Genomic DNA, 17,885 nt, shown 5'->3' on the forward strand with positions numbered 1-17,885 from the left:
AAGCTTTTTGTGCAGATGGAAAAACTTCTAGGATTTTTTATTTCAGCTCATTAAACATGGGACCAGCACTTTACATGTTGCATTTTATATTTTTGTTCACTATACACCAAACATATCTACACACCCTGGTTATAAATCTCATAAGTTTGGTCACTCTAACTACAAAGCAGGTGATGCCATCACAAAAACACATTTGGTTAAAAAAGTACTTTCTTACCTCTTGCTTCTACATGAGTGTTGAGGACTAAACTGAGCATGTGCAGTGAGTCACATGATTTTAGCTTGTTCCTGATTGGAGATATTGAGTGTTACAACTATCCTGTGTTACAACCCTCCCTGGTTTCCCATACTTATTGAGCTACTATAGGCCAATCAAAATATAACATTTGTCTTAATAAACTATTCTTGACATCAACCCGTCTGATCCTCCAATGAAACAAGGCCCATCCATAGAAGAGCATGAAACACCCACTACAGTGCCAATTACATCATTAAGCGTCAACCGCAAAATGCCATCTGTTATTGAGTCTGATATACTTTCAGAGCCCCAAAAGGCCATTTCTCAATTTTCGGTAGCTGTATAACACAAAGTAAATACCGCTTGATTTGTTTAAAGTGGAAACTGCAATGGATAAAACTGTGCTGCCGTACAATAAGAAGCAATTGATTTAACACACTAAGTAGATTATTAAATTTGGCTGTGACGGTTACTTTCACAGCCAACCAGCTCTATCAGCAGTCAGTGGAGCTCCTCTGCGTGTCAACAAGGGAAGGAGCCAAGTCAAGCCAAAGGTTGCAGCTATAGAGAAACGTGCATTTCCCTTCCAACTGGTTCATTTACTGCATGCATCACTTGCATTTCATTATACCCAGACAGACACTCCATTTAAACGGTACGAGCATCCACCACATCTGATTGCAACACTCACAGCAATTCAGATGCTTTAGAGAGAATCAGTGAAAGGCAACATTCAGTATCAGGCATTCATTCGCTCTTGGATGGTTCTCTATTGAAATGAAAAATGGCTGATATACAACCAATTAAAATAAAATAAAAACACATTGAAAACACATATACTACAAATGTAGCCTACTACTTCAAGGCTGCTAAATTTGTATTATACGTTATTCTGGATGTGAACAAACACTGCTTGTTCGCTAGACTGTAAAACCATGATTCAGACCCCGTTCATGTACTTTTCCACAGCATATATGAACTAAATCTGTCTGAGACTGAGAGGTTTGGTTTGGATCACTCCCCAATGCTGGCCTCTTCACTTAGCCCTCTACCGTACTTGCATGTAAGCATGGTGTTATTTTCGTGCTTGTGCAGAGTGTGGATTTAATCAATGCCCTTGGTTATTTCTCTGGTTTACAGGCTGAGAGGAGAGAGGGGAGAGATGGTCATACTCTTAGCATGGGGTAGAGTAGGGATAAAGACTCCTCTGTTTTCTGTTTTATACTTACTAAATGTACCCAATGAAAACGGGTCAGAAGCAACTGCCGTTCCTGGGGAGAGCACTAAATAAGGTATGGGCTAATTTAATCAGCAGATAATGTTATGTAATTGGAAATATAATAATGATGGGGAGTTATAAGTAAATTAACACGATGTATAACTAGTGATGAATGATTAATTATTATAATTCGATGATTAAAAAATAATCATTCGTTTTCGATTTCGATTATTTGGTTTGAATGCTGTAACAACACAGAATAAAACAGTTAATAAAAGTGCTATGATGGTAGTGACTGTCCATTACTGCTTATCATTTATTAACCATAATGTATTCACATTACTTTAATAACATATTTCAGTTGTTGTGTATATTTCATTTGTTTTATTTTATGATTGTATTATTCAATTCCAAGTCATCATCTCATCCCTATAGAGTTGCTGAATATTCTGTCTGACAAAATCACTAATTTGTATCTCTTCGGAGTAAATAAGGCAGACTTCTATGACTGAATACGAACTTTCGATCACTTAGATCAGTATTTTTCAGGTAGCGATACCCTGTCAAGCATCAGCTGCTCTCTAAATCCCCTCACGATCGCGCATTCTTCTGCCGTTTACGGTAGCAGGCACAAAAGATAGACAGGACAAGTCGATGCGCAGTGGATTATGGTCATTGTAGTTAATTACTACGATTTACGCTCTGAAATATGCAGGATATTGGCCTGTTGGAAACTTCAACTCCCTACTACATCACACAGTTCAAGCTGGATCTGACTTATCTCTCGAGAAACTGCCATTTGTGCATTGACCTCACAGGAAAAAAAAAACGAACGAAATGGAATTCAAATAATTTAACCAAAATGTCGGTTAATTGCTCAGCACTAGTTATAACTGCAATGTACAAAAGTGAAGTTTATAAGACTGCAATCATTGTACCGTGGAAATCTTTGCAATAATTGGGTTATGGTAATATAATTGAAATGCAAATAATGTTGAATCTATTTAAAGCACAAGGTTGAATTATTTAGTGGCATAAGCGACATAGCAAATAGGCTGTATATATCCACCAATCTTTGAAATAACAGACAAATGCAATATTTATGTCCAGTATCAATATTGTTGCAAATTGAAAAATGTTATAGAGGATGTCCAACTTATGCTAGGTTCAAATTCTACAAGGAACAACATCGTAACACTATGTGAATCAGGGTCATACTTAAAGTGCCTTCAGAAAGTTTTCACATCCCTTGACTTTTTCCACATTTTGTTGAGTTACAGCCTGACTTTAACATTTATACAATTAGGATATTTTTTGTCAGTAGCCTACACACAATGCCCTATAATGTCAAAGTGGACTTATATATTTTTTCTATTTTACAAATTAATACAATATTTAAAGTTGAAATGACTTGAGTCAAAAACGAGTCAACCTCTTTGTTATGGCAAGTCTATATAAGTTCAGGAGTAAAATGTGCCTAAGAAGTTGCATGGACTCACTCTGTGTACAATAATAGTGTTTAGCATGATTTTTGAATGATTACCTCATCTATGTAACCCACACATACAATTATCTGTAAGGTCCCTCAGTTGAGCAGTGAATTTGAAACACAGATTCATCCACAAAGACCAGGGAGGTTTTCCAATGCCTCGCAAAGAAGGGCACCTATTGGTGGATAAAATAAAAAATAATAAAACAGATATTAAATATCCATTTGAGCATGGTGAAGTTATAAATTACACTTTCAATAGTGTATCAATACACTCAGTCACTAAGAAGATACAGGTGTCCTTCCTAACTTAGGAAACCACTCAGGGACTTCACCATTAAAACAGTTACAGGGTTTAATGGCTGTATAGGAGAAAACTGAGGATGGATCAACAAGCTTGTAATTACTCTACAATACTACCTTAATTGACACAGTAAAAAAAAGAAAGCTTGTACAGAATAAAATATTCCAAAATATGCACCCTGTTTGTAACAACACACTAAAGTAATACTGCAAAAAAAATTGTCCTGAATACAAAGTGTTATGTTTAGAGCAAATCCAATACAACACGTTACTGTGTACCACTCTCCATATCTTCAAGCATAGTGGTGGCTAATAAGTTACAAACAACGCAAATAAACTATCAAATGTGTAACCAGAGGGGGAAAAAACTCTGGACCACCTTTACTCCACACAGACGCATACAAAGCTCTCCCTCACCCTCCATTTGGCAAATCTGTCCATAATTCTATCCTCCTGATTCCGGCTTACAAGCAAAAATTAAAGCAGAAGCACCAGTGACTGATCAATAAAAAAGTGGTCAGATGAAGCAGATGCTAAGCTACAGGACTGTTTTGCTAGCACAGACTGGAATATGTTCCGGTATTCCTCCAATGGCATTGAGGAGTACACCACCTCAGTCTTTGGCTTCATCAATAAGGGCATTGGTGATGTCGTCCCCACAGAACCTGTACGTACATACCCCAACCAGAAGCCATGGATTACAGGCAACATCCGCACTGAGCTAAAGGCTAGAGCTGCCGCTTTTAAGGAGCGTGACTCGAACCCGGAAGCTTATAAGAAATCCTGCTATGCCCTCCGACCAACCATCAAACAGGCAAAGCGTCAATACAGGACTAAGATCGAATCGTACTACACCGGCTCTGACGCTCGCCGGATGTGGCAGGGCTTGCAAACCATTACAGACTACAAAGGGAAACACAGCCCAGAGCTGGCCAGTGACACAAGCCTACAAGACAAGCTAAACTACTTCTATGCTCGCTTTGAGGCAAATAACACTGAAACATGCGTGAGAGCACCAGCTGTTCCGAAAGACTGTGTGATCACGCTCTCCGCAGATAATGTGAGTAAGACCTTTAAACAGGTCAACATTCACAAGGCCGCAGGGCCAGACGGATTACCAGGACTGCGAGCATGCGCTGACCAACTGGCAAGTGTCTTCACTGACATTTTCAACCACTCCTTGTCCGAGTCTGTAATACCAACATGTTTTAAGCAGACCACCACAGTGCCTGTGCCCAATAACACTAAGGTAACCTGCCTAAATGACTACCAACCCATAGCACTCACGTCTGTAGCCATGAAGTGCTTTAAAATGCTGGTCATGGCTCACATCAACACCATTATCCTAGAAACCCTAGACCCACACTAATTTGCATACCGCCCCAACAGATCCACAGATGGTGCAATCTCTATCGCACTCCACACTGCCTTTTCCCACCTGGAAAAAAAGGAACACCCATGTGAGAATGCTATTCATTGACTACAGCTCAGCGTTCAACACCATAGTGCCCTCAAAGCTCATCAATAAGCTAAGAACCCAGGGACTAAACATCTCCTTCTACAACTGGATCCTGGACTTCCTGATGGGCCGCCCCCAGGTGGTAAGGGTAGGTAACAACCCATCCGCCACGTTGATCCTCAACACAGGGGCCCCTCAGGGGTGCGTGCGCAGTCTTCGTCTGTACTCCCTTTTCACTCATGACTGCACGACCAGGCACGACTCCAGCACCATCATTAAGTTTGCCGATGACAGAACAGTGGTAGGCCTAATCACCGACAACGACGAGACAGCCTATAGGGAGGAGGTCAGAGACGTGGCCGTGTGGTGCCAGGACAACAACCTCTCCCTCAATGTGATCAAGACAAAGGAGATGATTGTGGACTACAGGAAAAAGAGGACTGAGCACGTCCCCCATTCTCATCGACGGGGCTACAGAGGAGCAGGTTGAGAGCTTCAAGTTCCTTGGTGTCCACATCATCAACAAACTAACATGGTCCAAGCACACAGTCGTGAAGAGGGCACGACAAAACCTATTCAGAGGTAGGCCCTAAAAATTGTCAAAGACTCCAGCCACCCTAGTCCTAGACTGTTCTCCCTGCTACTGCACGGGAAGTGGTACCGGAGCGCCAAGTCTAGGTCCAAGAGATTTCTAAACAGCTTCTAACCCCAAACCATAAGACTCCTGAACATCTAATCAAATGGCTTGACACACTACTTGCATTGCACCACCCCCCCCACCCCCCCTTTTACATCGCTGCTACTCTCTGTTGTTATCGTCTATGCATAGTCACGTTAATAACTCTACCTACATGTACAGTTGAAGCAGAAGTTTGCATACACCTTAGCCAAATACATTAAACTCAGTTTTTCACAATTCCTGACATTTAATCCTAGTAAAGATTCCCTGTCTTAGATCAGTTAGGATCACCACTTTATTTAAAAAATGTGAAATGTCAGAATAATAGTAGAGAATTATTTATTTCAGCTTTTATTTCTTTCATCACATTCCCAGTGGGTCAGAAGTTTACATACACTCAATTAGTATTTGGTAACATTGCCTTTAAATTGTTTAACTTGGGTCAAATATTTTGGCTAGCCTTCCACAAGCTTCCCACAATAAGTTGGGTGAATTTTGGCTCATTCCTCCTGACAGAGCTGGTGTAACCGAGTCAGGTTTGTAGACATCCTTGCTCGCACACGCGTTTTCGATTCTGCCCGCACATTTTCTATAGGATTGAGGTCTGGGCTTTGTGATGGCCACTCCAATACCTTTCCTTTGTTGTCCTTAAGCCATTTTGCCACAACTTTGGAAGTATGCTTGGGGTCATTGTCCATTTGGAAGACCCATTTGCGACCAAGCTGTAACTTCCTGACTGATGTCTTGAGATGTTGCTTCAATACATCCACATAATTTTCCTCCCTCATGGTGCCATCTATTTTGTGAAGTGCACCAGTCCCTCCTGCAGCAAAGCACCCCCACAACATGATCCTGCCACCTCCATGCTTCACGGTTGGGATGATGTTCTTCGGCTTGCAAGCCTCCCCCTTTTTCCTCCAAACATAACTATGGTCATTATGGCCAAACAATTCTATTTTAGTTTAATCAGACCAGAGGACATTTCTCCAAAAAGTATGACCTTTGTCCCCATGTGCAGTTGCAAACCGTAGTCTGGCTTTTTTATGGCGGTTTTGGAGCAGTGGCTTTTTCCTTGCTGAGCGGCCTTTCAGATTATGTCGATATAGGACTCGTTTTTACTGTGGATATAGATACTTTTGTACCGGTTTCCTCCAGCATCTTCACAAGGTCCTTTGCTGTTGTTCTGGAATTGATTTGCACTTTTCGCACCAAAGTATGTTCATCTCTAGGAGACAGAACGCGTCTCCTTCCTGAGCGGTATGACGGCTGCGCGGTCCCATGGTGTTTATACTTGCGTACTATTGTTTGTACAGATGAACGTGGTACCTTCATGCATTTGGAAATTGCTCCCAAGGATGAACCAGACTTTTGGAGGTCTACATTTATTTGATGAGGTTTTGGCTGATTTCTTTTGATTTTCCTATGATGTCAAGCAAAGAGGCACTGAGTTTGAAGGAAGGCCTTGAAATACATCCACAGGTACACCTCCAATTGACTCAAATTATGTCAATTAGCCTATCAGAAGCTTCTGAAGCCATGACATAATTTTCTGGAATTTTCCAAGCTGTTTAAAGGCACAGTCAACTTAGTGTATTTAAACCTCTGACCCACTGGAATTGTTATACAGTGAATTATAAGTGAAATGATCGGTCTGTAAACAATTGTTGGAAAAATTACTTGTTATGCACAAAGTAGATGTCCTAACCGACTTGCCAAAACTATAGTTTGTTAACAAGAAATTTGTGGAGTGAAAAAGTTTTAATGACTCCAACCTAAGTTTATGTAAACTTCCGACTTCAACTGTACGTATTACCTCAACTAACCAGTGCCCCCGCACATTGACTCTGTACCGGTACCCCCCCCCCCCCCCCCCTGTATTTAGTCTCACTATTGTTATTTTACTGCTGCTCTTTAATTACTTTTATTTCTCATTCTTACCTGTATTATTTTTAACTGCATTGTTGGTTATAGTCTCATAAGTAAGCATTTCACTGTAAGGTCTACACCTATTGTATTCGGCGCAAAATTTTATTTCATTTGATTCGATCATGTTATGGGTTTGCTTGTAATAGTTAAGAACTGGGGGGGGGGGGGGTGAATTCACCTTTCAGCAGGAGAATAACCTAAAACACAAGGCCAAATCTATAGTGGTGTTGCTCACAAAGAAGTTGGGGTCTCAATTTACTGTTGACAGTTAGAATTGTACAATTGGTGAATTTTCGAAATTTGGTTGTGCGTCAGCAGTTTTCCACTTCTTATATGTCACTGACTGACGGTCACTCAATTAGTCCATATCAGTTAACATTTTGAAGATTGGTTAATTAGTCAAATTAGTCTAGCCAGCTATATGAACTTTTAGTAATCATGGCTGAATTACGTGCCCAGGGACCCTGACCTCCAGGGGGCCCCCATTTTATTATTCATGCTCACTCAGATATCATATCTCTTAAATGTAACTAAATGTAATCTAAAATGTAATCTACGTAATCACCAAAACAAATTATTTATCATGAGAGGGCCATAAGTAATGCTGCCTACTCCAAGAAAGGTTGAAATCTCACCTTTCTGATAAAAATAGTTACAACTTGCTGAGGTGTAGTCACTTTTGAGGACACAAGCTCAAGTACACAAGTAAAAATATGATTCTTATTTTGTATGTATTTCCTATTCAACAAAACTGTATGAATAACGCTTGAAATATAGTATAATGAAATTATAAAAATAATAACTTTTAGATTTCACCTTCCTTATAACTGTAAAAATACATATTTGTATGTCTAGTATTAGATAAAATATGCAGGTCTCTCTTGATCAAAACGTCTGCCCCCACCGCTGTGTGTGACCGTCACACAAGAGAGCTCTAGCTTGGCTTCCTGAACTCGCCTTTCATCTTACTATTGTCTGTCTAGGACAAACAAAAAGTGTTTATTGTTTAAAAACGATTAATCTTTTTAGATTATTGTGATAAAGTTGGTTATAAATCGATCTCTGAATGTGCTCGAGCAACGAAAGCACTCTATCCTGTTGGGCTACGATGTCAGGATTTTAAGGCATGTGCTTTGTCAGCGGCTGTGATGGACGGTTTAGACAGGAGTTGATGGACAGTCGGAAGAGCGAATGAAATGGTAGGAGGGACGTCCCAGCTTCAAGTGGTGTCAGATTTCACACCTTTAACAAAGATTATGGATATACTGACAAGACACATGTCTCGCTGTCCACAAAGCGGTATGGTGTGCTGTCTAGATCTCGCCTATTCTTTCTTTGAATTGGTGGATACATCTAATGATTGTAATATCTTTTGTAAATTCGATGAGGGTTGTTGACGTCAACTGCCTGTATTCAATGGAGACAGACGCTACACTACTGGCCTCATGCAATAAATATGCGTAGCCATCTCGAGACAACACCCATATAAAGTGTTTTTTCTCAAAATTGCCGGGATGTCACGTGCCCTACTTATATCAATACACTCGTAACAATGTAACCATTAGGAAACTATTATTGGATGAAATAAACCTACCATAGCAAATACATTTTTTGGGTTTACCAAATTCAACACTCTCTCATTGACTTCCATACAAAAACGCTTTGCTTGGTGGGCGAAACAACGAAAAAACGCCACCTACTGAAATGAGACATCTTTCCGCCGAGTTGGGCATCTCTATTCCTCTTCCTCTCTGTCCTAAAATCACACAGGCGGAAGAGATACACTAATGAGTCGTTATGAACCCGCGTTACCGCTCGATTCAAGCCATTGCGATCTATGGTGTCCACAGGTCGATTGTATAAGCGAAAATGTCGGTCGGAACCTGTACCAGAACCACGCAGGTCCTCTATACGTGTGACTTTACATCTTTAACATGGCATAAGTCATGGCAAAATGTATCCAATTGCAGGAAATTAGCATTTAAACTGCACCGCCCATAACGAAATGTGTAGAATTGCAGGACATTGAAATACAAAGTTCTGTAAAGCAAACATATTTGTTTTCGTTTTGTTAATAAATAAATAAATATTCTAACAAATCCCTCTCTACATATTGAAGTTTTTCATCTCGGTGCTGAGTTAATGTGAGTTAATGTGTAGTGGCAAATTGTAGAACTAATAGGCTACGTGTTTTGTTGATCAACTGAGGTAAATGAAGCTACAGCAACCAATGTGATAATAGCTGGGTACGTTTTTGTCTGTATTTGCTCTCCAAATAGCATTTTCGATTTGTTTTATTTGATAGAAATGCAATATAAACTTTCAAAAAATGGCCCTCTGGACCTTACTAAAACTCAGACCCTACTAATGGCCCTAACGGGAATATATTTTTTTGTGGGTTGGATTTGTGTATTTATATATTAATGACTGGGGTGACTTTAGAGACATTCTAACCAATTATATAAATTATGTTGTCCTATTTACAGCTTGATCAAAATGAAGGCACTACTCATTGCTGCTATTCTCTTGGTTGGACTGTTGGCAATGGGCAGCGAGGCCATTCCATCAAACCGCTGGTCCTGCTACAAGAAAGTCTTGAAGGACAGGGACTGTCGCAATGTTGGCATCTCCAACGGAGTTGCGACCATGCGACCCATCGATTCCCTGCAGAACCATTTCTGGGAGGGGAACAAATGCGACATGGTGTGCTACTGTAACTTCAGTGAGCTCCTCTGCTGCCCAAGGTACAGCAATATCATTCTCCGCCAGTAGGAGGCGCCCATGTTCAGCACACATATACAGTCTCTGTTAATACAGTTCTGGAACAGTGGATGGCTCTGTGGTGCTGTTATGTGCACTGGAGGCCTAATGGAGGCCGGCGGGCAATTATAGTTGGGAACGAATTGGATCCAGTCACAGGCTGCCCAGTGAACACTGCCTACATTGTGATTATCATAAGCCACCTATTAATACAGTCAAGCCCGTGTGCCTGCTGCCTTGCAGTGAGCTGTGATGTGGAGTTGACTTTTGTTTCACTGGTCAGTTAAAAGGTCATTCGTGCTGTTTTTACGTCGTGGCCTTTGCTCATGTAATGCAAATACGCTATGGCTAGGCCTATGCATTTTGGCTGTTTTTAGTCAGCTGTTGACTACAGAGAAGTGTTTTTCCTTTAAAGAGGCACTATATGCCTGGAAATCAAACAGATACACGGAGCTTATCAGTTTGCAATCACAGTTGATCAGTTTATCAATTGAAAATAATGCCATTCTTGACTAGATGCTTCCTTCATTAACTAGGCCATTCTCTCCTGAACCACATGGCCCATCCACTAGAAAGTCATGGACAGTTTACCATAGTCTTGGATTCCAAGGCTAATATGGTCAAAATACTAAACACATGTTTGTATTTTTTATGTTGTTCCAGGGATGTCTTCTTTGGACCCAAAATCTCCTTTATAATTCCATGCAAAACCATCTGAGCCATCAGTCGATTGAATGGACAGCGAACACGGACGGTGCAATCTTCTGAATTGAAACAAGAGTAAAGAGTTAATGGAGCCAGGGGGGATGGGCCCATCCAATCCGGACTACAGAATTACATGCATTTCATTCTTCACTTGGAGACAGCTACAACAACGACAGGTTCAGAAGGCTGGAGCTAAAACAAAAGCACAAGCGTTGAAGCTGAAAAAAAGAGGCCCACCTTTCACAATACTTGGGCCTACAAATAAAATGCATTGTTTTCAGTCTCAAATACAGCACCCAGTATATTTATTATCTGTGAAGACAATTCAATAAATGCAACCCGTGTCCCTCCTTTGCCAAGTCTACAGTTCAACGCTTGTATATCTGATTTGGCAGACCCTTTATTTGGCATTCAAAATGATGTGACACACCCATTATTTACACCCAAACGTAAACAGGTCTCACTATTTGGCAATAATACTGTAATACCACGAGTGTGCCTTTATATTGAGTTGTTGCACATGCCAAAATATTATTCAATAGTTAATAGTATGCCATTCTTGAGAGACATTCCATTTTATATTCAAGGCTATTAAATTCCGTAAATGTCAGCAGGATCATAAAATGTGATGTTGTGATGAGCCTATGAAGCATGATTTTGCATGGCTGAAACAAGTAGGCTGTACAACTGTATTGTACATGTCTTTGCAAAAGGATTATATTATTGTGTGTGTTACTAGGCCTAACTAACTGTAAGTCGCTTTGGATCAGAGCGTCTGCTAAATGACTAAAATGTAAATAACATAGCACTACAGATCACCTAGACTGGTGTAGCTGTTTTAACAAGTTGTTCTACTGCTCCACGAAGTCTCCCTGTACTTATCCAATGATTTTATATCAATTACAACACTGTATGTGAGAATATTAATAAACAGATCGGTTTGAGTGTTATTTTGCCTGCAGGCCTTACTTGTTGTATTATGAAACCACCTTTGTGGCTCATGTTTCCTTTGTGAGCTTGTTATGTTTCAGTTTGTTGTTGATAAACTTGCTTTTGTCAGTCAGTTACAAAATATCACTGATTAATATTGTTGTAATTAGAAGAGATTGTTCTACTGCTCTATGTAAACAAACTGAATTAAGGTTCTTGAGTGGGTAAGATTTATTCACGGATTCACTGTTATTCTCAGTCACTGATAATAGACTCCAGTAACTGTAGAATAGGCCCACAGAGAAGGATGTCAAATCGCACAAATGCATCTCACCATTATATATATATGTATATATACATGTATATATATACATATATATACACTGCTCAAAACAATTAAGGGAACACTAAAATAACACATCCTAGATATGAATGAATGAAATATTCTTATTAATACTTTTTTCTTTACATAGTTGAATGTGCTGACAACAAAATCACACAAAAATTATCAATGGAAATCAAATTTATCAACCCATGGAGGTCTGGATTTGGAGTCATACTCAAAATTAAAGTGGAAAACCACACTACAGGCTGATCCAACTTTGATGTAATGTCCTTAAAACAAGTCAAAATGAGGCTCAGTAGTGTGTGTGGACTCCACATGCCTGTATGACCTCCCTACAAGGCCTGGGCATGCTCCTGATGAGGTGGCGGATGGTCTCCTGAGGGATCTCCTCCCAGACCTGGACTAAAGCATCCGCCAACTCCTGGACAGTCTGTGGTGCAACGTGGCGTTGGTGGATGGAGCGACACATGATGTCCCAGATGTGCTCAATTGGATTCAGGTCTGGGGAACGGGCGGGCCAGTCCATAGCATCAATGCCTTCCTCTTGCAGGAACTGCTGACACACTCCAGCCACATGAGGTCTAGCATTGTCTTGCATTAGGAGGAACCCAGGGCCAACCGCACCAGCATATGGTCTCACAAGGGGTCTGAGAAGCTCATCTCGGTACCTAATGGCAGTCAGGCTACCTCTGGCGAGGGCTGTGCGGCCCCACAAAGAAATGCCACCCCACACCATGACTGACCCACCGCCAAACCGGTCATGCTGGAGGATGTTGCAGGCAGCAGAACTTTCTCCACGGCGTCTCCAGACTCTGTCACATCTGTCACATGTGCGTGTGAACCTTCTTTCATCTGTGAAGAGCACAGGGCGCCAGTGGCGAATTTGCCAATCTTGGTGTTCTCTGGCAAATGCCAAACGTCCTGCACGGTGTTGGGCTGTAAGCACAACCCCCACCTGTGGACGTCGGGCCCTCATACCACCCTCATGGAGTCTGTTTCTGACCGTTTGAGCAGACACATGCACATTTGTGGCCTGCTGGAGGTCATTTTGCAGGGCTCTGGCAGTGCTCCACCTGCTCCTCCTTGCACAAAGGCGGAGGTAGCGGACCTGCTGCTGGGTTGTTGCCCTCTTACGGCCTCCTCCACGTCTCCTGATGTACTGGCCTGTCTCCTGGTAGCGCCTCCATGCTCTGGACACTACGCTGACAGACACAGCAAACCTTCTTGCCACAGCTCGCATTGATGTGCCATCCTGGATGAGCTGCACTACCTGAGCCACTTGTGTGGGTTGTAGACTCCGTCTCATGCTACCACTAGAGTGAAAGCACCGCCAGCATTCAAAAGTGACCAAACATCAGCCAGGAAGCATAGGAACTGAGAAGTGGTCTGTGGTCACCACCTGCAGAACCACTCCTTTATTGGGGGTGTCTTGCTAATTGCCTATAATTTCCACCTTTTGTCTATTCCATTTGCACAACAGCATGTGAAATTTATTGTCAATCAGTGTTGCTTCCTAAGTGGACAGTTTGATTTCACAGAAGTGTGATTGACTTGGAGTTACATTGTGTTGTTTAAGTGTTCCCTTTATTTTTTTGAGCAGTGTATATATATATATTTTTTAATATATATATTTTTACCTTTATTTAACTGGGCAAGTCAATTAAGAACAAATTCTTATTTACAGTGACGGTCTACACTGGCCAAACCCGGGTGACACTGGTCCTATTGTGCGCCGCCCTATCGAACTCCCAATTAGAACCAGGGTGTCTGTAGTGATGCCTCAAGCACTGAGATGCAGTGCCTTAGACCGCTGCGCCACTCGGGAGCCCAAAGTACTTCACTACTTCAGTCCTCAGTTCAAAGTCAACACACATAAACCACCCATAAACTGCTATCCTGTTTTCCCCTATGTCTAAAATCATATACAAGTTGAGACAAATCAATCCACTGTTTGCAATGTAACTCGTGCGAAAAACTCAGTACTGAGGATGGTAATTGGAGAGGAATCGAGCCTGCACTCTCCTGCCACCTTTAATATCTATGTTTGACACCCTGTGGATAAAGTCATCTGCTTCCCACAACGAGGATCCAGTATGAATAGGATCTCGGGTCTAGTGAGTATGTGAAAGGGTGTTTTGTCAGTTGGGCCCATTGGTAAACAACTGGGGGGCTTACAGTTTTATGCTAATGCTGATTGTCTTGTCAGCTCCTTTTGCTTGTGAGGCTATGTGCTTTTACTATGGGGCTGGGTGAGAACGGCTGTGTTGGTGAGGCTAGAAAGGAAACCTTGTGCATCTACTTTACATCTTTTGTCTTGTGGCCTTATCTTTCATTTGATATCTAACCATTTGGTATGCTATTTGTCCACATTTACTATAGGTTAGCCACAAATTCACCTCTGCAATTTTTTTTTACAGTGCTTAATTGTGACTTTCCAATTTGCCCAGCTTCTGGTGTAGGCCTCTGGGGTGGCAGGTAGCCTATCGGTTAAGAGTGTTGGGCCAGTAACCGAAAGGTCACTGGTTTGAATCCCTGTGCCGACTAGATAAAAAATCTGTCTGTGCCCTTGAGCAAGGCACTTAACCCTAATTGCTCCAAGGTTGCCATCAATAATGGCTTATCCTTGGCTGTGACCCCACATCCAAGGGTGACTCGGGGGGGAGAGGGATATGCAAAAAGCTAATTTACAATGTACAGGTGTTTAATACACACTTGTACATGTGTGAAATAGGACAAATGTAAGAACCAACCTAATTATAATTAATATTAGTCACTTGTTGGCAAGCGTAAACAAGGGCCTACTATGTCATAACATAAGCATACTACTATTTTGGTGCTATGGAATGAGAATAAAAAAACTTTACTGTACTAGGAGATCCTTGGACCTTCGAGGAATCTTTCTCTCCAAGTGCAGCTGCTATGGCGGCATTCAACATAGTGGCAACATGGACGCTCAGCCTCATTGACACTTGAGCAGCTGAGGCCTGCAGGTGAAAAGACACTCGCAATCAATCTTGACATACAACCCCAACAACTCTGTTTACTTTTTCTCCTCCTGACACACTTAAACCAGTTTGAGCTGAACTGCTCCAGTTCCGCTGAGGCCCTGGCTGTGAGAATGCAAAACAGAACAGGAGGAATGAAGCAGGGTTGTGACTTGATGGAGTACAGCCACAACCGGAAGTTACTTTTTAAAAGCATAACCGGTTAGGAGAGCATGATAGCTAACTCTAACCTTTTTTATAACCTTTCCTAAATCCCCTAACCTGCTACCTTAATTCTCCTGACCTGCTACGAAAAAAGTCATTTCAGGTTGTAACTGTATAGGCTACCACCTAGTTTCTACCATGAAGCAGCCTGACTGACAGAACAACAGTGAAGACGGCTGAAAATTGCTAATGCTAGCAACAAAGTAGGCCCTTTTCATTTTTCAAGAGAAGTGCCATAGGTTTGTTTTAGGCTTACACTCTTACAAAAAGAGTTCCAAAAGGGTTCTTCGGCTGTCCCCATAGGAGAACCCTTTCTGGTTCCAGGTAAAACCCCTTTTGGTTCCAGGTAGAACTATTTTGGGTTCTATGTAGAACCCTCTGTGTAAAGGGTTCTACATGGAACTCAAAATGGATCTAACTGGAACCAAAAATGGTTCTTCAAAGGGTTCTCCTATGGGGACAGCCGAAGAACCTGTTCAGGTTCTAGGTAGCACCTTTTTTCTAAGAGTGTAGAGCAAGGATAAGTTTTTAATAAATGATTTAAACATTGGACTACTACTTTACATAGTAAATCTAGAAAGCTGACCCCAACAATAGACCACCAAGCTCGAACTCGCCACACACCTGAACTAATTAGTTATAAAATGGGTACATTTATTGCTGATGCATCAAAATAGCTCAGGTATGTTGCCCAGTAGGTCTATCTGAAATTGCAGCTAAGAACATGGGGACAGTAGCTAGCAAACACACATTGATGCTGCGATAATGTACATTTGTGAGAATAAACATACTTGTCTGTAGTATTGATTGCTGCACTGACTGATCAGGGGACAATTGTCATGCTGGCTGCAACCTGGTCTCAGAGCATTACGTATTATTCTGTACCCTCTATTTGGTATGATATGTTTACTTTCGTATGATATGTATTAATTTGTGGATGTCCATCACCCATTTTGTATTATATGTTACGCGTTACAATTCATATTATATTTAACAAATGCAAATGTACGATATGTTACAAATTTGTGAAATTAATATGCGAAACATACAATATGTTATGAATTAGCAAAGCATATGATATGCTATGAATTCTAGCTAGGTGGCAAGGTGGCTAATGTTAGCTAGTTGGCTGACATTAGCTAGGCTAGGGGTTAGGGTTACGTTTAGGAGTTAGGTTAAAGGGTTAAAGTTAGGGTTAGCTAAAAGGGTTAAGGTTAGGTTTAGGGGAAGGGTTAGCTAACATGCTAAGTAGTTGCAAAGTAGCTAAAAAGTAGTACGTAGTTGAAAAGTTGCTAATTAGCTAAAATGCTGAAGTTATCGATGATGAGATTCACTCACAACCTTTGGGTTGCTAGACTGTCGCATTATACCCTACCCTTTTTGCCTTAAGCAAAAATGTGTCTTATGTAAGTGTAACAGTATAACTTTAGACCGTCCCCTCGCCCCGACCCGGGCACGAACCAGGGACCCTCTGCACATATCAACAACAGTCACCCACAAAGCATCGTTACCCATCGCTCCACAAAAGCCACGTCGCTTGCAGAGCAAGGGGAACCACTACTTCAAGGTCTCAGAGCAAGTGACATCACCGATTGAAAGGCTATTAGCGCGCACCACCGCTAACTAGCTAGCCATTTCACATCCGTTACACTCACTCCCCTTTCGACCCCCTCCTTTTCCGCAGCAACCAGTGATCTGGGTCAACAGCATCAATGTAACAGTATAACTTTAGTCCGTCCCCTCGCCCCGGGCGCGATCCAGGGACCCTCTGCACACATCAACAACAGTCACCCACGAAGCATCGTTACCCATCGCTCCACAAAAGCCGCGGCCCTTGCAGAGCAAGGGGAACCACTACTTCAAGGTCTCAGAGTAAGTGACGTCACCGATTGAAAGGCTATTAGCGCGCACCACCGCTAACTAGCTAGCCATTTCACATCCGTTACATAAGCATATCAAAAGTAACATATCATACCAATTTGAGTGACCCGGATTTACATATACTATATTACGTCTAGTCTATGAGACCAGGCTGCAACAATAGGCTAGGCTATAGGCTTAACTAGGCTATTTAAAGCTACTACTAGGCCAATATTGCAATGATATCCTGATTTAAGACTGTTTGAAAACAAAAGCTTCAGTCGCGTGGCGTGGCTTTACATTGCTACAGTGTCTGCGGCTCGGTAGTACAACACAAAGCGTGGGAGCACACTGGGGTCGCATCCGCACGCAGCTGACAGCTGTTCCCCTGCTGGCCTTTGTGCTCTTGTTCTACGGTTATGGTGGAGCTTGCTGTTACATTTCTGACTAGCTAGATGGACACTTGCACATGGAAACATTTGAGCATGTATAAGAGCTCAGGCAAAACGTATCAATGTCTGTGTGGGGTCTTTCTGTAGTAACGTTGTAACACTGTCTGAAATATTGAAAACGAATACACACATGTTATTTGCATTGCATATTGAAATCTAGCTCAAATGTCTGCGCATGTTGTTGCTCAAATCAGATTGGCTTAATTTTTGTGATTTTTTTGGTAAGTTTTAGTTTCATTTCATGATCATTCAACTTGATTACTGGCATCTGTTATCTCGCAGCTCAAACATTTTATTGTGTTTTTATTTT

General features: G+C 41.5%; 2 protein-coding genes across 3 annotated transcripts in view; one reads left to right on the forward strand and one right to left on the reverse strand.

Moving 5' to 3' along the window:
- LOC129841092 (centrosomal protein of 44 kDa-like) overlaps positions 1 to 9,271 on the reverse strand; it is a 166,829-nt gene extending 157,558 nt beyond the window's left edge. The window contains exon 1 of the transcript XR_008757275.1: positions 9,014 to 9,271. The gene's annotated coding sequence lies outside the window, so the exon portion shown is untranslated. The remainder of the gene's footprint in view (positions 1 to 9,013) is intronic.
- Positions 1 to 11,728, forward strand: part of LOC129841096 (scrapie-responsive protein 1-like) — a 32,184-nt gene extending 20,456 nt beyond the window's left edge. The window contains exons 1-3 of one of the 2 annotated variants that reach the window (XM_055909193.1): positions 1,277 to 1,530; positions 9,800 to 10,057; positions 10,737 to 11,728. In XM_055909193.1, the coding sequence (XP_055765168.1) occupies positions 9,810 to 10,057; positions 10,737 to 10,791 (303 nt within the window). In that variant the 5' untranslated portion in view covers positions 1,277 to 1,530; positions 9,800 to 9,809 and the 3' untranslated portion in view covers positions 10,792 to 11,728. Of the gene's footprint in view, positions 1 to 1,276; positions 1,531 to 9,799; positions 10,058 to 10,736 lie in introns of those variants that run through there. The other variant, XM_055909194.1, reaches the window with a different exon arrangement.
- The last annotated feature ends 6,157 nt before the right edge of the window (positions 11,729 to 17,885 follow it).

The sequence above is a fragment of the Salvelinus fontinalis genome, chromosome 42, assembly GCF_029448725.1.
Source record: "Salvelinus fontinalis isolate EN_2023a chromosome 42, ASM2944872v1, whole genome shotgun sequence".
Taxonomy (NCBI): Eukaryota; Metazoa; Chordata; class Actinopteri; order Salmoniformes; family Salmonidae; genus Salvelinus; species Salvelinus fontinalis.